The sequence below is a fragment of the Amblyomma americanum genome, chromosome 3 (genome assembly GCF_052857255.1).
Source record: "Amblyomma americanum isolate KBUSLIRL-KWMA chromosome 3, ASM5285725v1, whole genome shotgun sequence".
Classification (NCBI taxonomy): domain Eukaryota; kingdom Metazoa; phylum Arthropoda; class Arachnida; order Ixodida; family Ixodidae; genus Amblyomma; species Amblyomma americanum.
Window position 1 is genome coordinate 97,766,344 of NC_135499.1, and position 24,663 is coordinate 97,791,006.

Sequence of the window (24,663 nt, forward strand, 5' to 3'; positions counted from 1 at the left end):
CGGGCTTAGTGCATCTGTGGACAAGTCTCGTTTGAAACCAACGCTTCATATATTTCCGCAAATGCTCTTCGAACGCGTACAGCCAATCGCTGGAAAGCGCTCGCCTTAGCATGAGAAAATTGAACACAACTGGCGTGTAACAGAGTTCCGGTAGAGACTGTTGAGGATCATAGATTGCTTACGGCACGTGGACAGTGTACGCTGGCGAATACTGCGCGTGGTCATTTCGTGCGCGGCTCAGATCAAAGAGATGCGACCACGCGAGATCCAGGCCGCAGCAGTGGCCAGTCTCGACCGAATCAACCTGGGTCGCAAGGCGCGGGAGTTGACCGACCAGCTTAGTCGCGGGGAGAAGAAGCGGCTCAGCATCGCCATTGCCACCATCGCAGAGCCCAAGGTACAGCCATCCCGCAATTTGGACTTTTGAAGACACCTCACGATCTTTGATCTGTGTTTGCAAAACATTTGTGCGCATCCGTGTGCCTATGAAAATGTGCGCGTATGTGTGTGTGTCCGCGTGTTTACCTGTACGCGCATACACGCGCAATACCAAGGCAGCATAGAATCACTTGATGCACTGTCTATCACAATGGGATGTCGTGAAAGTGTTCTAAAATCATAGCCTTTATGTGGCAACCGCGAAACACTCCTGTAAGTGTTAACTGTGCTCCGGAAATTATGCCCAAGACATGCCTTCAAAGCCCATGCACATGTATTTATTGCCGTGTACTTGCATTGGCATGCACTGTCCGTCGTTATGCCCTATCATGTAATACTAATTCCTGGCACCGAGCGATCGTCTTGCTGAGAGACCCCTTTCTTGGCTGCACTGTGTTAGCAGCGCACCCGCTCTGCAGTGGAAATCTTGATCGCTGGATCAAATCCTGGCCGCGGTGGCCGCAATTCGATGGAGACGTAATGAAAGAACGCACGTCTGCGCTGAAGTTGTCAGCGCCTGTTAAAGAAACCTGTGTGGCCTTAGTTAATCCGGAGCCCTACACAACGGCGTTCTTCAAATCCCCATAGTCGATTCCGCATTTTCCGCGTGTTTTGTGCGGTGGTCGAGCCAGCCACGAAACCATAATTTTTTTCCGGGAGGAGCCAGAGGTAATTTGTTCTATAGCGGTGAGGGGCGGTGGAGGGGATCCGCACCCGACAAGACCGCCGCCAAAGCAAACTTTGGGGAAGGGCGCCGAGCTTAATTTCGGAGGAGCGGAGAGGTAGGTGTGCTTCATCGGCCTCTCCCTTGCGTACGTGCCTGTCTTGACCCATTTCAACCTGCCGCACTGAATGGGTACGCAATACACAGTGCCGTTACAAATCGAAATACACTCCAATCCGGATGTATCCAACTGGGAGGGGATCGCGAAATAGTTCGAAATATCATTAATTCGATATATAAAAACAGGCAATAGATACTCTTACATGTAACTCAGAAGGACAAATGCAGAGACGTGTTGCAGCGACGTGTCGCCCGCCAGCGTGCTGTCAGGGCATCGCTCGCTAGGGGCTGCTAGGCTTAACCTGTTTCGCGTTCAAACCGTTGCGCATGGCTCTTTAGAAGCAGCCACTGCCTATCATCAGATGTCTAATCCTCTTACCAGCACACTATAAATAGAAGAAATCGCTGATCAAAATTAAGGTGTATTTGGTTTCTGCAGCGTCTTTGGCAGCGAAGACAGCGACGAACGCCAGCTGAAGGCCGCGGCTAGTCTTTAGTAAGCTCGGCTGCCTTCCCAGCATGGCAGCGATGTGGCATGGAAAACGAGCACAAGAGACCGAAACCCCTTCTCAGTCGCCTGATGTTCACCTAGAGCCGTATTCCGAGTTTGTGTCATAATAAAAAGCGGCATAATCTGCGCAGCGGCAACACTTGATTTGTCAAAAAACCGGAAGCGGATGTCGGTTCGGTTGCGACTTTGAGCGGCAGCAGGATGTCACTGTGTTGCGGTTGCCGTAGCAATACGTCCAGCGGCGCTTTTGCTCTTTGCCGAGAAAAAGAACGCGACCAATGTGACAGAACAAACATTCAGCCACACGTTTGGTTGCGCATCGGATTCCGCTGTAAAGGAGTAATATCAAAGCTGCTTTATTTACCCAATTGACTTCAGCAAACACAAGATAGTTCAGGCACTCTTTTCTGGACCGTAAAGGCCGGAGGTGTACTTAAAGAATAAAATATTGTACGCAACCACGCATGGCTTTTCAGTGACAGAAGGCGGCCTCTACAGCCGTCGATCGCCGATGGTAAATAAAAGGCAGCTAGCTTGTTCGCACAACACGGTGTTTTACATTTATCTTGAGAAAAAGAAAACGCAGCGGAAAATTTGGAGCATGCACCCACTCGCTGCCCAATGCGCGCTCCGTGCCGTGCTGAACCATGACGCCGTGACGACTTGCCGTCTGCAACATCGCTGAATGCAAATTGGTGCTGTGATCGAATGGTTGGGCAGACGGTCATTTACGCTTCTCTAATTCATTTTTTTTTGTAGGAACTGCCAATAAATAATAGGGATGAGCTAAAAAATCTTTTCACTGCGTTTCTCTTGATTATGCGTTGGGAGAATTTCGCAGACGAAGCTTTCAGAGGTTCGCCATGCTACGAAGCGCACGCATGTCCATTGACGTCTTAAAACTAACTTGCCGGCTAACTCGCGAGCTCAATGATGCAGAGCCACACCACCGCGGCTATCGACAACCGTAAGAGACAGCAAAAAGCCACCTCTTGCATGTCAAACGCTTCGGTGTAGCAGCGCGTCGCTGGCGACTGACCATCCGTGCACGTGACTGGTTTCATGCTGGCAGACATTACACACGATCATGATGCAGGACTCTTTAACAGCTAAAAGAGAGCTCTAGAAATGGAAATGCACGTTTGTGCGCAGAAGACATAACCATTTTGCGTGTCGTTCTGCTTTCTGTTACATCATTCAACATACGCAGACGAGATAACTCAGTGATAGTGGCGCCATCCAGCTTGAATGACGAGAAAAATTTATGCAAAAAACCGGTGCTCGTTAGGCCTAGTAGCGGCCGAATCGTCCAAATAAATAAAAAAACAGGCCGAATTTATCGTGCGTTCAATTCGTTATAGGCAAGACAAGACGAAGCGAAAGTCCCGTACCCAGTTTATAGCCAGTTCACAGGATGAAAAACGCAGTAACATCGACGAGTTAACTTCGAAGCGAGAGGCTCCACTTTAGAGAGCGCCGCCATGTTGGCTGTCGAGCATCTGCTGCGTACGCTGCTTTCGACGTCACCGTCAGGTTTCCTCGACCCTTTTTCGCTGCATCCGAAGCACCACATCCCCTTCCGGCGCTTCGACCAATCAGGTGCGTCCGCTGCGGCAGATTATGACGCTTTTTATTACGACGAAAACTCAGAATACGGGCCCTAGTCAGGCGGTTTCACGGCGCCAGCAGGCTCCCAATGCCGCGCAGCTGTCATCTCCGCGCGGGAAAAATGATCGAAGAGCACTGTTAAGATAAGCACCATTTGCAGGGGCGGCGCGGCGTACCATTCGATATACGGAATGACCGGTGAAATCGTTCGATTTACCGCGCGACTTTCCTATAATCTCACTGGGGATTTTCAAAGGCGTGATCTGTGTGCTCGATATATCCAATTTAAAATATCCGGATTCATTATATCCGCGCTCGATTGTAATCAGCCATAGATGGAGATTGGGGCTCCTATTAGGTTCGGTAAAGCCCTTTGCAGGCGAGTTTTACTTTAGAAAAATTACATTTATGGATTTAATGAGAGCTTCCAAGAGGAATGTTTATTCCTTCGTTATATTCATTATTTCGTTGAAACTCTTTCGCTGTAGAGAGGTTTGCCTGCATTACTACGTTGTACCAGCGACCACCCCGATTGGCTCTTTGTTTTTTTCTTCCTCTCACTCATTCACCGTCACTTGTTTAGATGGTAATAAGCAGTTCGACCTAATGTGACTCTTATACAATTTCTTCCATAACGTTAAATAACTATTTTCAGTCTTTTTCTGTGTGGAAACATTATTTACTTTTTTTCGTGTCTGCTGTCTCTGTCGCGAAACACCGACAGAACGGAATAATGTCTTCACGGGCGCCTAGTGGCGAACCACTTTTCGAAGAATTCTGTTTGACTTTCTGGAAAAGCTGGGACACGAGAATTCTGGAGAAGCTGGGGCACGAGCCTCGAGCGTGCTTGAGACGTACTGATCTGGTTCCTAGACAGGTTAGGGACAAATTAAAGATACCTCCACTCCCCAAAAACAAGCATCCCATTCTACCATGAGAGCCGGAGGAGGGAGAGAGCGTAGCGTTGCAAGCCCGCTTTCAGGGCAGACAGGATGTCTGCTATACGGATGCCGCAGAATGCACGAACAGTATGGGGCGCATTTCGGTAGCAACTCTGGGGCGCAGGTCGTGCTGACTGGGGTACCACAGGGCTCAGTTCTGGGACCAATGTTTTTCTCGCTTTATGTAAATGACCTCCCGTCTATACTAAAACATTATCAAGCAGTGATGTACGCTGATGACACAGCTTTAATATTTATAGGAGACACAATCGATGAACTCAACAAAAAGATAAACGAAGAGATGGAAATGGTTCTTAACTGGTTTACTAACAACCACCTCTCCGTTAACATTCAGAAAACCAAATATACTTTGTTCCGCTCTAGGGGAAAAAAATTAAACTACCAAAATGTTGCTTTGTATTTAAATAACCAGCCAATACAAGAAGTAAGCAGTTTTAAATATCTTGGCGTATATCTTGATTCTGATATGCACTGGAAGAATCAAGTAAAGCAAGTTTGCTCAAAGCTGGCATATGGTTGCCATATTTTATTACAAGCGCGAGAATGCTTTAATTTCTCTATACTCCGAATACTCTACTTTGCTTTTATACAAAGCCAGCTAATCTACTGCATGGAGTCATGGGGTAACACATACCACACATATCTCGAACCTGTAATCCGATTGCAGAAGAGAGCGATAAGAATAATTACTTATTCAAAATATACTGACTCTACTGAACCACTTTTCAAGTCCACCGGCATTCTACCTTTCCATTCCATGTATACATTAAAGATAGCCCAGACAATTCATAAAATACTACAGCTCAAAACCGCTTCCCCACAGTATCTTTATAACTCCTAAAAGGGAGACTAGGGCAGCTAGTGCAAAACATTTCAATTTGCCCTCCTGTCACAATACTTACGGGCAAAGATTATTAGAATTCAATGGAGTTTTAATCTGGAATGGCATTCCTAATGAGGTTAAAACAGAAACAAATTTTGTACGATCCCTCAAAATCTTGCTGATAAATATGTGAAGTATATGGTATGAATTTTTTACTTTTTGTTTCGAAGAGAAATATGTTTTTTGTGAGCGTTTTGTTTGTATTCCTGTATTTTTTCTCCGCAAATCTTATAATGTTCTAATTTTCATTTTAGGAATAGAAATGTTCGTTTCCGCGTGCTGCAAATATGTTGTATTGTATTGTGTTGGACCCGAAACTAGCCCCTGGCTATGGGTCCAGTTATTATTGTACATATTGAATTGTGCTCAGTTTCATTTTCGAATAAAAAAAAACGGAGGCCCGGAAGCGTGCTGCAGTACCCGACGTTTGACAGTAACGGAGGCGGAAGAGTTGGGGGGGGGGGGGGGGGCATTGCGCTGGCTCTAACTCAACACCAGTTCAAAATTATCGGGAGTGACTCTAAATCAGCTATTAGAAACATTGGCGCGGGCTGCATTTCAGTCACAGCAGCACAAGTGTTGGCCGTCAGTCCACCACCGGCAGAACCGGTAGCGCTCATTTGGACGCCCGCGCACCAAGGGTTGAGGGGAAACGAGAAAGCGCACGCACTGGCCCGATGATTTGCTACTTTCCGGGATCCCAGTGGCGTCTTGTGCACAACCCCATCCACCTCGCACGTTGAGGAGCTCCTACAGTTCGATGACGATATTAATACATATCGGGAAATCATAAACCATTACAAATTAGGCAGAGCGTTTATTCCGAAAGCAAGTAAGCAGCTAACCAAAACGAAGAGGTTGCCTGGCACAAGCTACAAACCGGAGAATTCTCTAACCCTCAGCTTTATAGCAAATGGTACCCAGAGATCTTCAGCCCCAGGTGCAAACGTTGCGAGGGCATAGCGGACATGATCCACATGATATGGACATGTCCGAGCTTTGGACAACTTGATAGAATGGATGAGTCCTGGGAGGCACTGCTTCACAACGAGGACGAAACTAAACAATGTGAAGTCATCCGTCTCGCCCTTGCCGCTGCTGAGATCCAAGAGATGCCGGTCGACGGCTGAGCGGGAGGACATGGCTGGCACCGAGCGGCGCCTCAGATACCGATCAACCTTTTGACGGGTGCAAATAAATGTTATTTCTCTCTCTGTCTTTTTGACTTCCTCATGTCAGAAGAGAGGCGGAGGGGATTAATGAAGGCGAGTGACTGCGTGCCTGACTCTTGAAGACGAGTTGAAAGCGCGGTGTACGTGGCACCCATGCTCTCCTTGGTACGGTGCCCCTTGTGCTGTCGCAGCTGCTGATCGTGGACGAGCCCACGTCAGGCCTGGACCCCAACAGCGCCCGCTCCATCTGGGACCTGCTGCTTCGTGCGCGCATCTCGAGCACTCTGCTCTTCTCCACTCACGACATGGCCGAGGCAGACGTGCTCGCCGACCGCGTCATCGCCCTCTCCTCGGGCACCATCGTCTGCAACGCCTCGCCGCTCTACCTCAAGTCCACCTACGGTGCGTGCATTCTGCGGCGACACTGTTCGCCAGTCATGCTGTTGCGGCTTCCATCCTCTTTAAAGTCGGGCTTGCGCATCCACAGCGTCCCCAACGTCGTGAACCCCTTCAACCCCTCATAAAGTCTTACTTGTCGCGCACCCATTTCGTGAGAATGTGGCAGCCTGTTGTCAGCGAGTGCAAGTCATCGCAAAACGCACGGTTACGCGGGCGTGTTTGCCACGACATGGTCATCATCGCTGTCTTGAGATTTTCTTGGTAAGACAAAGCACCTATCCCACCAGTCCTCAGCAGTTACGCCTGTCTCATTCCAAACTACGTTAATCTTGTAAATTTCATAACCTCATCATTGCATCCGACTGAGTGCCTCGATATTATGCTTCCCATTTCTCGGCTCCCAGACATTTAGGCTGCCACAAAGGAGCCACGCAAAAGCAAAGAAATAAAAAAAAATCAGAGACCCCTTTGTTTTGTTTCCCCGTCGTCACCTGTAGTGTTTACTACACCGACAGACATCGCAGCGATACTCAAGCGATTCAGTGCTTAGCCCTGTTGCTTCCAATATAATCCAATATCTCTATGGATATATTGCGGTCTATAGCGCAGACGTCGCACTTCTTGTGCTTTTAGCGACATGGTTCTGCTTTTAGTTTGTCAGAAGACAAGCCCCTCTAAATAATCGCTTGCATTTCCTGCTTTCTTGAAAATCGCGATGAATTCATTAAGGTGAATTCTGCGCATGGAAACGCAGGTATCCCGACTACGCAGAACACTAGGTCAGCCGCACCAACTGTTTCTTTGAATGACCACTAGCCGTACAATCTCCCCATTGTTCCTTTCTACCCCATACTTCGTGGAGTACTTGGCTGGCCTCGGAGAAGTTGCGAATAAAATGTATTCTCTCTCTCGTATGCAATACGAGCATAAGAATGAAGTGGTAATGGTAGCGCCCTTTATGGATTAATGGATCGCTCCTTGAAGGAAGAAAATAAGGAGGGATTGGTAAGAGGCTGATGGTAGCAGGTGCCATAGAGGGGGGCTTAGTAACAGTTTCCACGACCTGCGGTTCTTTATCGAGAACTGACATCGCTCAGCACAGTAGCGTTTTATCGAAAAGCGGCAGCCGCGGCCTGGCGCCTAATACTCACGGCCGACCGCTATGACCACTGAGCCACCTTTTTTCAGAAACATCTTCAGAAATTATTTTTCAGAAATTATTTATATTGTTTTATAAACGCCTTCTATTCGAATAAGGATCCTCGCAGGAAGTGCACATACACTTTCAAAAAATGCAAGTGAAAATTGAGCAATGCAACTATCTTGAAACAGAACCTGCCAACTCTCACGATGAATATATGACGGCATTTGTAATAGAAACCACCTGCTGCTTGGCCAATAAAAAGCCGTTTGTTTCTTCTCCTCCCCCCGCAGGAGTCGGCTACAAGATACACCTCACCAAGCTTCCACCTCCAGCGGAATTCAGCGCAGAGCGGCTCCTCAATGCGGTGCAGAGGCGCGCCCCAGCGGCAGAGATGATCGAGAACTCTGCGAGGAGTGCCACACTGGCCCTGTACACAGTCAGCCCCAATGGACTAGACCAACTGTTCCTGGACTTAGAGACCCGGGGTGCTTCGTTGGGCATCGCGTCTATCGGGCTCACCGTGTGCACACTCAAAGACATCTACCTGAGGCGAGTGCACCAACCTCGTTCGATGTATGGAGCAGTTGAAGGAACACTAAGGAAAGCTCCATCCAGCTTATCGTTTTCAGTGAAAAGTGATTCTCCAGCCCTTTCCGGATACTTTGACGCTTTTCCGGAAGCAAAAGACGATTTATCGCTGACGGAATTGTATTCATAAATCTTCCCACCAGTCGTTTCAAAGCCATGGCGTCTTTACCAAAATGAATGGGTGGCCAACGCTTTGTGATGAATGCCGATATAGCATAGCCCCCAGTACCCACGACCAATATTCTGTGTCTACGTATGCATTTTGGTTCAGAACTTGGCCTATGAAGGCGACACCCGTACTGTGTTTTCTGGTATTCTCTAGCATGTAAAAGCTCTGTTTTCGGAGATAAGGTTTCTTTGAAAGCGCTGTAACTTAAACTTACAGGCAAATTTCTGTTTGTTCCCGGTGGTCCTTAAACACAATTAGGGTTTACTGTTGGGCCAGTTAGCCAGCTGGGAATTTTCTTAGGTGCAGTTGTACTGCACTGCAGCAGAACGCAGTCTACTGAACGTAGTCTGCACTAGAACGTAATTCATTGAATCTCTGACACCTTTATAACAGCAATATTTCCTTGCTGTAGTAATGAGGAGGGAACAAACCTACCAAACGTGGCTTCGCTCTCCTCCCTAGATGAAGCCTCGATCTTTTTGGGGCCTGCTTGGCTGTAGGTAAGAATTGCTGAAGGCAGTCTGAAATGTACTGAGGTGGAAGATAATAGATTATCAAAAATAAAGCGTGCTCCGGACCTCTCGTAACATCTTTAATGTGTTGCGGGACTAGAGTGAAAATAAAATATCATTATACTCTTTTACCTTCTACGTCGCAGGCTGATTATGGACAGCATTTCCCTGAGCCAAGGCACAACTGTCCTCGGACAACAATGGCGTACGTAAGAACCTTGAGTTTTGTCTCTGCATCTGTTGGCCCGAATTGCCCCTTTCTTTCGGATAGAGCTAACGGACACGCGCTGGGTGGTGAGCAGCGTCGCAAGCCGTACCTTATCCGCCGTTGTGATGCGGGCATTGGTGTTGATGGTAGGGGGAGAGGGGCGAACATTCGATTGATTAAAAAAAAGACAGCTTGATAGGGTAGTTGATTTCTCACGACTGCCCCGAAAAGATGGCATGGCTTCGTATTAACAGGAAGTGTAAAGTGCTTCTGACCACGTGTTTTCTCTGGTGGCATTAGAAGTCGCGTTTTCATGGCTTATGTTTCGCAGCGTTAGCTGCTTTCTCGGTTTGGCGACGTAGGCAGTCCGAAGTTTAGAAGACCCTTTCAGGAAGCTTTCAAATTCATCTCTTCTATATAGGGATACCAATACCTTAGTGAAATCAAGCGCACTGTAGGCTTCAAATTCACGGCCACGAATTTATGTCTACCGACACCTGTGTAAAATCAACCGGATTGTAGCCCAGCTGTTACAAGCATCTCACACATACGGGAGGCAATGAGTCAAAGCCACTGCCAGTGGGAGTGGTAGCCAAAGTGGAACTGTCGCGTCGAAAACGTTTCAGTCCCCTTTCACTCTCTCCCCTCTCTTCACTCTGTTTCCCCTCCCACACTGCCTGTACCTTTCTCCAATTCCATTTTCTGAAAATCGTCTATTTTCCAGCCGCCGTTAATGCTTAATTTTCACGTTACAGACTAGCGATCTTGATGTTAACTTAAAGCGATTGTATAGATCACGTCAGGAGCAAAATCCGCCGCCTGCTGTCAAGGAATTTGTTGATAGGTTAGGAAATGTGACGTGACCTTGTGCCGACGCCACAACCTGCCCACAGGGTTCAGAGCAACCTAGTTTCTGCGTTGATAAATTAGGAAAAAAAATGTAATATATCAAATTTCGGCACCGTCAGAGAAGAGCGGATACCTGTTATTACACATAGCAGTCTGAATATGGTGGTTTATGAATCGGCAATTGCAAAGAAACGGACGTAAACACACGCACAAAAGTTGCAACCGAACATACGACAAATGTGAAATCTAGTGATATTGCATTCCATTCTTAAGGTGACTTAAGGGTACCCATAGTTCTTTAAAAGGAATTTTTCGACACTCACACTTACGGTTCGGAGCCTATTTGATTTACGACCTCCTTCTTATCAATAAGCAAAGCCCGCTGCTCCTAAATTAATGTTCTTATTGCGTCGTGCTTCATTACAGCCTGGTGGTTGGCGAATCTTGTTCTAGCGTTTCGTTGGACATACATACTCAAGATCACCAGGATTCCTGCAAGGCCACAGCAGGGATGAATCAACTCTTAATTCAAAGCCGAATTCATGAAGAACACCCTGGACGCCTTGTGCCACTCGTGCATGAACACCGAGGGCGTCACCTGTCACTTCAAATACCGCGACATTTGAGATGGCGCCCCTAACTGGCCTAGCTCCAACAGTGCAGAGAATCGGTATATTTTGCGCAGAAGAATGCTCCTCCCAGCCACGACCGAAAGAGGGCAGCTCAAACATAGGGCTGAGTTTATGTCCTCTTTTCGTGACTGCGTCTGGTGAACTGTTCTCTCTTCGCATCGCCTGACTCACCCGGTGTCCTACATGAACAGTTGAAGACCTTCTCAACAAAGTAAGCAGGACCGTCTGTCGCTCTCTCTCCGCAGCCAGCGACCTGGCGACAGTAGTGGCAGGCGCGGGCAAAGGACCGACGACCTGGGCCCAAGTCCAGGTGCTGTCCATGGAGCGCTTCCTGTTCGCGCGTCGCAGCGGTCTACTCGTCGCGTTCGCCTTCATCGCGCCCACGCTTATTGTCCTGGTCGCCCTGCGCTGGATGGCGAACGGCGCCGCCGAGCTGTCCGCTGACTTTTCGCACGATGCGAGAAGCGGCATCGTCGTACCGGTGTCCCTGAGCGCCCACTACCCGAGCGCCGTCACTTTCCTGGACGATGACGCCTCGTCTCGGCGCACGCTGACGCCCTTCTATCAGATGCTGGTGCGGCTGAGGGCTAAATGGATAATGGCGTTCACTTAACGCGTGATTGCTCCTTTCGCGACTGACTGCGACCTAATATCGAAAACTGCAGAAATGTCCTCAAGAGTACGTCGCTAGTACGGCCAAGTGTACTAAGCCTTTTAATTTGAGAAGCGTTCAACAACTTCCGTTTATGACTTACCAGTTTCATCCTCAATTAAATAAGGTTACAAAATATTTGGGGGGCGGGGGGCGCGGGAAGTGCTGTAATACATGTCTAGCATCACTTGCGGCGCATAGCAGTCTCTCACTTAAAGAAAACCGTCGGTCCTCCATGCATAAAATGTGTCATTCACCGCATACTGGCGCACTGTGCAGTTTTCTCAAACCAAAATTAAGGAAAAACAATCAACACTGAATAAAACTAACTCTGGTAATACGAATTCTAAGATCGGGTAAAATGTGTGAATATTTGGTTGGTTTCCCTTAGTATTCAGAGTGAAAAAACTACGCCTGGAAGGAACTGTTTCACGTGTCCTTAGGTTAAGCGAACTTTTCCAGCGACCGCGAAACACGGCAGCCCGGTAAAACGGTACTCATGATGCATATACGTACTGGCGTTGTTCAGGAAAGAATAACAAAAATAAAACATGTCCAGGCTCGAAAGCTCCACCGCAGAAAAAACCTTCCACACGCCTTGGCACAACAGGGCAAAAAAGCTATTTTGCGGAGACTTTGATCCTTGGGGCGAAGCTATCTTGCTGGAGCGGCGGCTTAGTAAAAGGCGCGGATTTCAGCCACTGGTTGACAGTTGAGAGCAGAAATTTCACCTGAAGCAGTGTATACGTCAAAACACTCTTTATCGCGGAGCAGAGGGGACCAGGCAACAGCACCGCGTGCACAGCGCCTGCGGCGGATGACGAAGTGCGTGGTGAAGATGCTCGGCACGTTTGTGACAGCAACGCTGCGGCTCTAGCGAGATAAGAGACCAATTGTAGCCCATTTCAGTGCTTGAAGCCAAACAGAAAGGGAAATGAGAAAAAAGGCAAATTTATATCGTTGTGGAGGAGAGAGAAAGAGGCGATGAAAAAAAAGATAGTGCAATGTCTTTTTCAAGTGGGCTAGTGTGAGCTAGTTTCATGGCATCACTCTCGCTCACTTAATGAATAGCGGAGTAGGTGTGAGATCAGCAATTATCCTCTCAGTGCAAGCCTATTTTATTCATTCATTTCATTTGGCTTATATCTGGACAAATCTAACACCTTCGAATGCGTTTCTAGGTGCACTTCTGTTAAGATGAACTAACAAGACGAACAAAGTTTCATGGTCCTCTCAAGTTCATCTTACAGAAAGTCTACTCTACTTCGAAGTCCAAACAAGCAGCCAGCATCTGAAGAGCGTGCTCTGCATTCCTTTGCGTGACGTCTACAGTGCACCCCTTAATGGGAGGTCGCCGCTCGAAGAATCGAGGGAATTTCCCCTTTTTGTGCCTTCAATGTTCCGACAACGCTTTCCGGAGCTTGTCATTCTGCTGTTCGACGGCAAGCTGGTTGTGGTTGTGCCGTCTCTTGCATAGCACGCCCGCCTTCCTGGCATTGTACCCCTGCCAAAAAGCGCTAAAAATCTTGTTTCAGATACAAGAAGAAGGGGCTGTTTTAGGCGTCTACAATGGCACAACCCAGGCCGCACTTCTGGAGATAGCCGAAACGAACTACATCGCCTATACACAGTACTACGTTTTCGGAGCCATATTCAGGAACGGCCAGTGAGTACTGAGCCCAGCAACATTTTATTTCTTCTTAAAAATACAGAACGACACTGTATACTTTTACGCTATGTAAATTTCATCTCCAGTCATTGGTGTCATGCAACAGAAATAACTTCACGAGTCTATTTCGCTCACTCCTGGTTCGAGACGGTGACAACGACGGGTTACTGCGAGTCTTACTAGTATGATATCGGCATGCCTATGCCTAACGATGTATGACTCAGTTGTAATAATTATCATTTTTAAAAATGGATTTTTGAGGGTGCCACAGCGCCACCAGTTAACAATATTTGTGGCTTAATGTCGCCGCCAGAAAATTAATAACCGAGAAGAGTGTTGTTAATAAATAATATTCGGCAAGATCTCTCCGATGCAGTGTTCTTTGTTCCTGCATCTTCTGGTACATCCGCAGCGCTCACTGACCCGCTGCCTTTCCTTAAACCGCAGAGTGCAGGCATGGTTCAATCCTTACGCGATGCTGAGCAAGTCCATCGCATTTGATTTTGTGAGCAGTGCCCTCCTTCGCTTGCGCACGAGAGACGCCACGGCTCGCTTCCACACGCTCCTGGTTATCCACATCATGCAGACTGTAAGGATGCAGTCATGGACTCCCTGGAAATCGCTTTGTTGGGTTCAAGGCAAAGTACAATAGCAGTACATTAGAGGGGACAGTAAACGATCGATAATTTCTTTGGAATTCTCTAGCTCTTCACTACACAACCAGATATATGCAAAACCTATCATCCTGTTTTGTTATTCTGTATATGTGTATATTTTTGCGTTCCTTCTTAGTAAAACTTAGTAGAGAGACAGTGCTCGTTTTGTCCCCTTTCTGTGTGTCCTTCGTCCGTTCGCGCTGAATTTTACCGCCAAAATGAACTACATCCAACTCGCCCAACTCACCATTCTTCTATCCACAGTTGCCTTGGGGGGGCTAGCTTGGACGTATTTAAAAGGACAGAAAAAGCGGGAAGAAACACTTAACCTCCGTCTTAAGGGTGCGACGCGATCGTGTTAGTGGATTAATGTTCATATATGCGGAATCGGTCATTCTCTACATTCATAGACCCCTGGGAGTCCTTGTACCCCTCCTGGAGCAGTGGCGCAGTGGTTAAGCGACGCGCCACAGCCCAGCAATGGCAGGTGCTCTACAGCTGCAGGGCTTACATGAACCAGGTTGCTCTTCCCGTGCGACCTTTCGCGACCAATCATTAATTTCACTGCCACCTGACAGGGTGGTCAGTATGCTCACAATCCGGCAGACAGGTTTTGACTACACCACAAGGTCACGTGACCTATGTGGCCCACCTACGTTGCCAGATGTGAGGCTTGAAAGAGTCGCCGTCGCCGATTATTTTTTCCGATATGGGGGGTACAAAGCTGTCGCACTGAAGAAAACTTACAGGGAGACATAACAAGCCACTGATGTTTGGCCGTTCTGAACATTCCTGCTCCGCATTCGCTTACATAAATATTTTCAGGCTGGATTCCTAAGGCGACGTCAAAAAAAAAGCCTATTCTCAAGCTAAATCTTGTCTATGGTCGCCTTCTATAGCCGGTATGCTTCAGACGAGCACCATGTGGGTTTGCTCCAAGTGTTACGATGGCTCCACCTTGTGGTGCATCTAGGTGTAGCTTATAGCTGTACGAAAGGTTTATAGAGCTGCCTTTTGTGCCGACCCCATGCGTCCACAGAGCGACGTGGACGCCAACAGCCATGAGGACGAAGGAGGCGTCGCCCGTCCAGCCTTATCGGTGTACATGCCCATGGAGAGTGTCCACGCACTTGTCGAGCATATGGTCAGCGTGTGGTCACTGCTCGCTCCAGTGGCGACCGGACTCTTCCTCGTCGTATTCGTGGCCTACCCCAGCGCCGAGTCTGTGAGTCGCTTCATCATGCTGCAGCTCATGACGGGCATCCCCGGCTGGCTCCACTGCCTCGTGAGCTGGGCGGTCGACCTGCTGCTCTACTTCTGGACCACCGCTGCGGTCTCTGCTGTGTTCATATCCCACTGCTCTCTCAGCGCGATCTCTTACGGTAGGTTCACAGTTGACGTTTAACGCCTTGCTTGAATCGCGCTATTGTTATTTGCTATTCCTTTTCATATGACTGTCCATTGACCAGTCGCATCAAAGATGTGCACTATTTCTTTGTTTCCCGGACAACTGATCGTCATCATCATATCTCTTTCTACGCCCACTTCAGGGCAAGGGCCTCTACCATATCTCTCCATTTAACCCTGTCCTGTGCCAGCTGCGGCTACCGTATCCCTGCACACTTCTTAATATCATTTGCCTACCTCATCTGCCGCGCCTTATCTGCCACCTCCTGCTACGCTTGCCTTCTGGAGAACTTCAGAATCTTCACCCAAAAATTGCTTGAATCCGTGGCTCCAACGTTAAATCTCGTACAGATGCCTTGCTGGCCCTGGTCGCATCGTTCAGCGGAATCGGCATCCTTCTGCCTCACCTCTTCGCGTACTGTACGAGGAGCTCCAGCAGGGCCTACCTCATACTGATCCTGTTCTTCATTGCTGGAGGTACGTCGAATTCGGACGCGGTCCACTGCTATTCAGGTGAGGGATAAATTTCTTCATAGGAATAGCACCGCTTCACAGCGATATATAGTGGCATGTAGGAGTTCCTTCTTTGTAACCGACGTGGGCTTTCATACAATTTAGCCTTGGTCCTAAGTCCCTTAGAGAAAACTAATACGTTTGGAACATACGGCGGGGTGTTTATATTGTATTTTAAACAAACTTTGTGTTCATAAATGCACTAAATGTATGCAGGAAATACATTCCTGAAATTTTATGCTTGTTATTCAAAATATATTCTTAAAATTTTCCAAAAATACGTCGTTTAAAGCATGCTTCGAGCATGTTTCAAAAACATGAAAAAAATATGTACGCGATTTTAGTATCTTTTAGCCTTAATAACAGCTTACTTTCTTAAACGTGAAATAAATTCCTCTGTAGTGTACTTGAATTTTAACAATTGGGCTGTCCTGTTAAACATATTTGAAGCAACTTTTAGTTGCCCTAGAACAATCTAGGGCTAGAAATCGCGTCTAGGGAAATGGCATTTGCATGTTGGCAATGTATTTAAAGTGTACTTTTTGCTAATATTGCATTATTTCGTCCAAAGTATACTCCAATTCTAACGAATGAGCTGTCCGCTTAAACCTACTTGCAGCACACTTCAAGATGCCGTTGAATAATCTAGTGCTCGAAATTGCGTTTTGGGAAATCGTCTTTGCATGTTGGCAATATATTTAATGTGCACTTTCGTAAATGCAAAATTAAGTTGTCCAAAGTATAATTCAGTTTTAACAAATGAGCATTTCGCGTACGTATATTTGCAGCACTCTTCAAGCTGCCGTAGAACAATCTAGTGCTCTAAATCACGTTTCGGGAAAACTCATTTGCATGTAGGCAATGGATTTCAAGTGTGCTTTCATAAATACGAAATTAATTCGTCCAAAGGATGCTTCAATTCTAACAAATGGGCAGTCCGCGTAAACATATTTCCAGCACACTTCAAGATATCGTGGAACAAACTAATGGTCGAAATCAAAGAACTGCGAAAACTCCCCTTTTCTATCGTCCTTTCATTTATGGTGACTTCTAGAATGAAAGCAATCACCACCTATTTAAATTACGTGTGGACAGCGTGATAGCATCATACCGGCAAGGGCGCCATGCGCGCCACCGGGCTCGAACATGCCAGCGAAAAGAGCCCCGTCTAGCAAGGCAGACGGGCTCCTATAGACACCCATGTATATGTTAGTTGACAGTTCGACTCCTTACCGATGCGTGGCGCAAGTTACGACTTGCAGTTCGCTTCTAGACAGCCTCGTGATTCGAACGCAACCACTCCGGCACTTGTGCGACAATTTGAGGGCCCACTGTGTGTGCGAAAAAAACGCATCACCAGGAAGATAATGTGTTTTCTCTATGGGGTATATATAAGGCAAGCCAAGTGTTACGGTAGTCGGAGGAGTTCCTGTCGGCATTTGCTGTGTGGCGACATCTTTCCCGTCCCGTCACGTGACCTTGCATTGTCGTGGACTTCATGATGCTTATAGCCGGTTCAGTCATTAATTCCGCTGTTGAGAACATTGATCACTCCCATCCGGTAAATCCGACTAGTTCACATTTTTTTTAAGACCGAGCGAATATATCTTTAGTGTTAATCGTGTATTTTAGTGATTTAATGTAATGTATTTAATGTATATTTTTAGTATATTTTAATGTGTAATAAATATACTAAGCGGGCAGAAAAAGTATTTTTGATGCGTTGATAAGACGACCACTCACTTCAACGAACACAGTCATTTAAGTATCTTGGTGCCATTCTAGATTAACACCTTCACTGGAAAAACCATATTAGCGCCGTCTGTTCGAAGTTGGCTTCTGGCTTTTATGCCTTATTACCGGCCCGCGATTGTTTTATTGCACATACACTGCGTACCCTTTATTTTGCTCTTATTAACAGCCATATAACATACTCTGTAGAATCATGGAGTTTGAAATACAACACTTACCTTGATCCTACCGGGCGATTTCAAAAACGGGCAATCCGAATTACAACACAAAGAAAGCATAATGAGCCAAATAGACCACTTTTCCAGTCAATAAATATCCTTCCTTTTGACCTCTGGCGGACTTTAAAGATAGCGGTGTGTGTAGAAAACACAGTAAAATATTATAAACCTTGTAATGCCTCCCTGTTTCGCTCTCCTTCTCGGCTCACAAGAAACCTCGCACATAGTAACTTTAATCTGCCACCGAATAATAACATCTACAGCGAAAAATTGGTGCAGTTTTCAGGAGCCAAGGTTTGGAATGCTCTACCCCCAGAAATAAAACAGTCCTATGAAACTAATAAAACATTAAGAACATATTTTATGAGCCTTATTTGACCTCTGTGGTAGCCGTTATCGGATTGTATTTCTTTTACAGTTTTGTTCTTGATAGATCTTTACTCATTCTGCAGTAAAATGCACATTATTTTGTTTTCTTCTCATTGTATGCGGTATTTTGGTCTTTCGCCGTTGATTTTGTGCTTTTCATTTTACACAAGTGCTGTGTCATTGCAATTATGTATTTTGTGTCTGAACCCCACACTAGCCTCTGGCTATGGGTTCAGTCAGTGTTTTGATAATTTGTATGGCAAGATTATGAATAAAAATGCAAAATGAAAAAATGTAATGTTCAAAATATTGATCCCGACATATAGAAAGCATTCGTATTGCAATTTAAGCACAGAGACAAAAATGCAAAATTAATATGAAATGATTACAACGTGTTCTAAACGCATTTTTAGCACTTCCTTTTTTCGCTAAGGGAGTTGTTGGCATGGACTGACCGCTCTGCTGACATCTAAAAATTGTCTGCCTCTTCGCAAACCTGCCTGCAAGTGATGTGAAGCCTCTGGACTCAGGTTAATGGATGTCATAGATAAGCTGAGTTCTACAGCGGCATCAAGTAACATCAGGGACCTACAGAGTGTTCCAACGGAAACTGGGAATTGAGAAGGGAGGTGACTGGGTGGTGGTGTTAATATATTCATTGAGACCCATGGGAAGGGCTAGCGGGTAGTGATTGTTGTCTTCCTTCCTAAGTGGGGACCTCAGTGCAAGACCCTATAACAAGAGCGATTCGAAGAGCCCGGTTGATCAGCCATTGCTGGTAGCTCGAACCGCGCAGAGCAGCCTCCCAGGAGTTGAAAGAAGGATGTGACACAGGTTCTTAAACGGGTCTTGGCCCTCCCCGAGGGCGTGATAAAGTTGTGGTTTGAGTTTTCGCATGCAAGATAATATGCAGGGCATTGGTGGCGAGGAAGAAAAGTAATTGTTATAAAGGTTAGGGCAAATTAAGTGGTTTGCGGTCTCGGAGAAATCTGCTTCGAGGGGTGTTGGCTGTTCCTGAAATCGAATGATGACACGGCCTTCTGAATATCTGGCCATTGCGCAGTGCCGTTTCGGTGACTAAAAAAACATTAAGGAGGCACTGAAGCTCCGCTGGAAGGGCATCAGGAGCCAACGTTAGTGCTTCCCTTCAGCGGCCTGCTGTCCTCTCTTGCATGCGACTTCTTTCGACGCAGGTGTTGCACTCGAAGACTTAACACTGCTCACGCGCCATCGGTTGGGGCAGCGGCGTGCATCAGATAGGGGGTTCTCCGGTGGCTGCTGCATGCCGGCTCAATTATGCCACGTGAAGCAAAGAGGATATTAAACTCCAGCATGCGCTTGGGGAGCCCGTTTGACTCTCTAGTAAAGGAACGGCGGTTGAAATCCCGATTAAACTGCATTTTTATTAAGAGGAACTCATTTACTTCATAAAATTACATCATTTGAGACGTGTGGCGACCTTTAGTTTGCATTACATGTCATGTTTTTATTAGCTTTAATTCCACAGACCCACTTGTGACGTCAAGTTTCGTGTGATATTGCGTCTCACTTGAGTTCCACTGTACAACGCAGAAGGGACGACGCACTTTTTTCTCTGAACGGGTGCGCTAAACCTATCACATTAAAAGAGACTTTAAAGCCGTTTCGCAATCGCTTACTTATTCCATTCACCTCACACCCAGAGACTCGAAAATGAATAAACCCCAGTCTATCATTCACAGCGTCGAGGGTCTGGCGGATAGATCGGTGCCAACGGAGGACCGCAAATGCCACAGGCTAAATTCGTTCATGGCTGTCATAGCTCCGTCGTGCGTAGTGCTTGTGAACGTGTTCTGCTTTTTGCATTCAGTTCTTTGAAACATGACAGTGCTGAGGCGGAGCTTTCGCCCCTATTGCTTTGGAAGGCGAAAACCGAATGTCGTTAATAGCATTCTCCTTTGCGCCTACTGCGGATATTTTTCTTTAGTTTCATTTCAAAAACCAGATGGCATACGCTGCCATCGACTTTCACGAGACTTGTGTCTACTTTCTTACCGTGCTTAGTAGGTGTGTAAGCGACAGCTATGTTCTGGTAAAAACACCCACTGAGCTGTCATGCTTCACACGTCACTCTACTCAACTGTAGGCTAAGAATATATCATGCGTGGCGGTTGGGCCGCATCAGCCGCAACCGATGCTACCAGGCCTACGCCGTCATGACAAGGAGGGCTCTGCTGCGCCCGCAGGATTGCTCTCGATTGCAGGTGGCCCGGTTCTTGCAGATCTACACCAGCGTGCTCGCCGGCTTCTGCCGGCTGCTGCCACCCTGCTCGCTGCTCATGGGCGTCGTTAAGGTTGTGACGCTCGAGTGGGTGCACACCAGCTGCCAGAACCTGGCCGGGTGGCGCAGGGGCAACATTACCGCGCTGGTCGCCTTCTGCCGCGAGGTGTTCGACTACCGCAAGAGCTACGCGACAGACAGGTTCACTGGCCTCGCCCAGGAACCCATAGACATGTGCTGCCTCAGTGAGTGCTTCGCGAGCAGTGTGCCTCTCACTTATACTCCGGCAATGCTTCCATGGGGGTCAGTAGGAGTTTAGATTATGCACTTTATATCGGCACTACAGTCACATCTTGCATACTATAAACGGTTATCAAAGCTGTGCCTCAGCGCCTCCATGCCACCGCAGCAGTGCGGGATGGTGACAACCATTATTTTGTAGGGAGGCACCATTTCGATTCTTAAGTATTGCGTAGATTGCTCTTTATTAAGAAGCTCGTAACTTCTTTCTGAAATTACTTTTATGTTGGGCAGCTAAAGTTTTTTCTTCGTTGCTGCAGTGCTATTTGAAGCCAAAATTTAGATGGGCACTCACACCTATAAGCTGGGAAACTGTGGGAGAGATAAACGTGAAAAATTATGGGGCCGCTTAAGTCCACTTAAAGGGGAAATGCTATAGTGGTGTGTTTTGGATCCACTGCGCACAGATGAAAGTGTATGGAGACGGCATCTAACGCACAGCGCGAGAGACTGGCAGTTAACCACGTGGCATGTTCGGTGGCGGCTATAGCGGAGTGATCTAATGCAGTGTCCAGCGAAGCTGATCTGTTATCGCCGCTGGAGGGGGGGGGGGGGGTCCAAATCATGTTCATGACAATAAAATGCTTTAATTCATTAATCTGTCCATCTTGCACTTTGACGACTCCAGAGATATGTCTGCAGAGGGGGCAGTGCACCTCCAGTCTCCAGCTATTTGCGTTATTATTCTAAACCATAGTGTAACTGAGCTAGTCGCCTTTACTTGATATAGTCAGTCTTAAAGGCTTTCATTTGAGTAACCTAAAATAATCTTGCCCCAATAGAATTCATTCAATGGCTGACCCCTATTCATGAACACGATTAGCAGAATGGAGACAAACTGTGCGCAAACCTTTTTAATGCTCTCAAACACTTCTCGTGTATGCATGTTTATACAGCTGCCCGTGTCATATAAGTTTTACATTCATTAACCAAATACTACTTATAAAATAATAATAAAATGCAATGAATATTCAAGTATATAAGATTGGAGGAGGAATTATTGACAGACTATTACTGCAGTTGGTAATGCGAGAATTGAGCGCAGCTCTTCACACACACCACCTGCCAAATAAAATGTACTAGCATGTACCTGTACAGGTAACATGTACCTGTGGCATGTTACGCTGCCAGCCACCCTCTAGGGTCAACCCGTGGCAGCCAGCTTCCGGTTGTCCACTCCTCCAGTCTCGCCTTGCCAGGTGGCGTTTCCGCTCTATTACAACCTGCCAGCACGCTACCTGTCGCACTCCGTCGCACGCCCCCTGACAGGTGACGTGTTACGCCGGCAACGCCTACTACAGTGCGGGCACCTACAGCAACGGGTGCCTAGGAGCTGCAATCTAAAATGAACAAGAAACTCGAAGTCTTGACCCCCCCCCCCCCCCCCCCCCCCACTGAAAAAAAAAGTTCCGAGGTCCCTGCTGACGCCCCCTGCTATGCTTGCCCTCTCCATTAGCGACGTCGATGGAAGAGACAGCATACCTATGATACCGGAGGCGTACCACCGTGAAAGTATACCGGTTTGCCGGACGCCTGTTCGACACTCGCAGCTGCGCCGCCTAGCCGGGACTCTACCCCTGAGTGTGCGCAGCCGGCGTCGTAAACCTGTATACGCCTACCTTAGTACTTCTCCGGTATGCTAATGGCAACTGCTGTCGCTGCTTCCCAGCTAGCTCCGGTAGCGATGGATTTTCGAGTCTGGCGGCGCATCCTTGATGGTCACACGAAACCCGTGACGTCATCACAGTCTTGAGCAATCAGGGAAGTTCCATGCATCCGGCTAAAGAATTTTGGCTTAATGACAGTTCCGCTGCTATCGCATTTAAACAGTTAACGTCCTTATTGTCTTGAACTGGTTACAAAGGCGTCCTCAATGGCCGCCTTGCTAACGATCACGAGTGCGATAATCAGCTGGTAATCGAGCTGGTGTACTGTGAAAGCTAGCTATACCATGACACCGGTCCATGAATAGCTTCCAAAGTGTGCATCGAAGCAGATTACGATAGGCGGACTAAATAAGGCGCAACTTCTTGCCCTGCTCCGGGTCACCAACAAGCCGGACCCTGTTACATGAGGGCAACCTGTCAATAAATTTATTTTCACTGTTTTATATCCTACCATCCCAAAGGCCCCTGCAATTAGGCTTTACATTTCAGACAGCCGTTGACATTCAGAGAAAAGCTATATTCACTGCTTTTCTTTGTTTTCATTGTTGCGGTGAAGGAAAGCAGTGCTTGCCGGGGAGGCCGTTGAACTTCTTTGATTGCGTCCACGAAAAACAATTACAATTGCAGACAAAATAGCAAGCTTGTCGAGAATGACGGGGATCGAGCACCATTATGGCTATTCCATAGTGGAGCAGAGATAGGATCTTTAGTGAAACTGTTCTTTATTACAGTGACGCTTTAGCGGCTGGTTCCGTCGCCACGCAGCTCTCGACCCGTCCAGCGACGTGAACTGGAGCCCGTTCCAGATGTACCACGTCGGCGTCGGCCTCGAGCTGGCCTCGATGCTCGTGCAAGGGGCGCTTCTCTTTCTCTTCATCAGCTGGCGCCACTCGGGCCGCACGGTGTGCCGCGACTCCGTTGGGGAGCTGCCCGACCGAGAGAGCCAAGATACGGACGTGTACAGTGAGACGCAGGTAGGTGGGTGTGCCGCCAGTTATCTCGCAAAGCATCCACTTTCACACTTACGCACCCGCATGCTTACCATGATCCCTCAAAATGGCCCCGCTGCGGTGGCTAGCCCAGCAACAAAGGCACTCAATGCGAGTGTACCGCAGTATACCATGTTCTAAAACATGACTAAAGAAAAAGAGTAAACCAGCTCAGAGCCATGACTTGGGAGTAATTAACTTTCATAGGGGGGAACGTACTCTGTAGCTATCGCTGTTCACTGGTCCGCTCTAACCAGTATGGAACAATGCTCCTTCCAAAAGAGCGAGAACTGGGTCTAGTAGGTTGTACATCTTACAAGGAACGCGCTATACACATTACTGGCGACTACGAAGCATATGACACGACAGACAAAGCTCGACCGTGTGTCTTGTCAGTTGTTTCGTGGTCGTCAGTAAAGTGGATAGTGCATTGCTTGTTTGAGTCTTCTCTCCTTTTCTGTTGATGCAGTTGGGAACACGCTCTTCATTTACTCAAGCGTAGGGGAGCCGGGCCGGCCGATGATTGCGTTTCGTTTTCGTGATGTTTAGACACCGCAATTCCATGAAAACGTCAGCGTATCCACTATGCATAAAGGATATCAGGAAGAGTAAGAACGAGAACCAACAAAACTGTCCTCGCAGTGTAGTAACGGGTCTGTCGAACTTGTCTACAAGCATCGAGCTTAACCCCACTCTCCTCGGTTTCATCGCCGCCGCCTGCAACTTGGTGTCGTTTCCGCAGGCGGTGTACCTAGCGTGCCGCGACCGCTCGCTCTCGGGCTACACGCTGGTCGCCGAAGACCTGCAGAAGTGGTTCCGCGGAGACCACGCCGTGCGCGGCTTCAATGTGGCGCTGCGGCCGAGCGAGTGCTTCGGTCTGTTGGGCGTCAAGAACTGTGGCAAGAGCAGCACGGTTCACATGCTGGCCGGCCTCTCGCTGCCGACGCTCGGGGAGTGCCACATGGCCGACGCCAAGCTGTCCTGGGGCGCCAGGGCCGTGAGTATACAAGTCTTGCGGATAAGCCGATGCACTGTTTACAGGGATAGCACTATTAGAAACTTCTCCGGGGCGACAGCATCACCATGTGTGCAGTAGTTGCAAACCAAAAAATTCAGCAATCTTGCTAGTGTCCATAGAGAATATTCATGTGAGCCGTTAAGTTTGGGAACCCAGGATTCTGTCCTCTGTATGTCATGAGATCCAGGCGGGTGTGGACTGTGAGCGTTGAAGAGCATGAGCCTTGGCAGCTTTGAGAACGAGTCCAATATTGCGACAGCGTCCGGCACAGTGCTCTGCTGAATGCTGCGACTTCTGGACGTGATACGCGCTGATGTTAGAGACAAGACGTTTC

At 47.6% G+C, this 24,663-nt stretch overlaps 1 protein-coding gene across 1 annotated transcript in view; it reads left to right on the plus strand.

The window, feature by feature from the left end:
* Positions 1-24,663, plus strand: part of LOC144123919 (phospholipid-transporting ATPase ABCA3-like) — a 57,852-nt gene that overhangs the window by 18,133 nt on the left and 15,056 nt on the right. Inside the window, exons 11-21 of the mRNA XM_077656632.1 lie at positions 242-397; positions 6,550-6,760; positions 8,192-8,450; positions 9,442-9,524; positions 11,105-11,433; positions 13,047-13,177; positions 13,628-13,769; positions 14,876-15,169; positions 20,339-20,600; positions 23,088-23,296; positions 24,054-24,308. Of these exons, the coding sequence (XP_077512758.1) occupies positions 242-397; positions 6,550-6,760; positions 8,192-8,450; positions 9,442-9,524; positions 11,105-11,433; positions 13,047-13,177; positions 13,628-13,769; positions 14,876-15,169; positions 20,339-20,600; positions 23,088-23,296; positions 24,054-24,308 (2,331 nt within the window). The remainder of the gene's footprint in view (positions 1-241; positions 398-6,549; positions 6,761-8,191; positions 8,451-9,441; positions 9,525-11,104; positions 11,434-13,046; positions 13,178-13,627; positions 13,770-14,875; positions 15,170-20,338; positions 20,601-23,087; positions 23,297-24,053; positions 24,309-24,663) is intronic.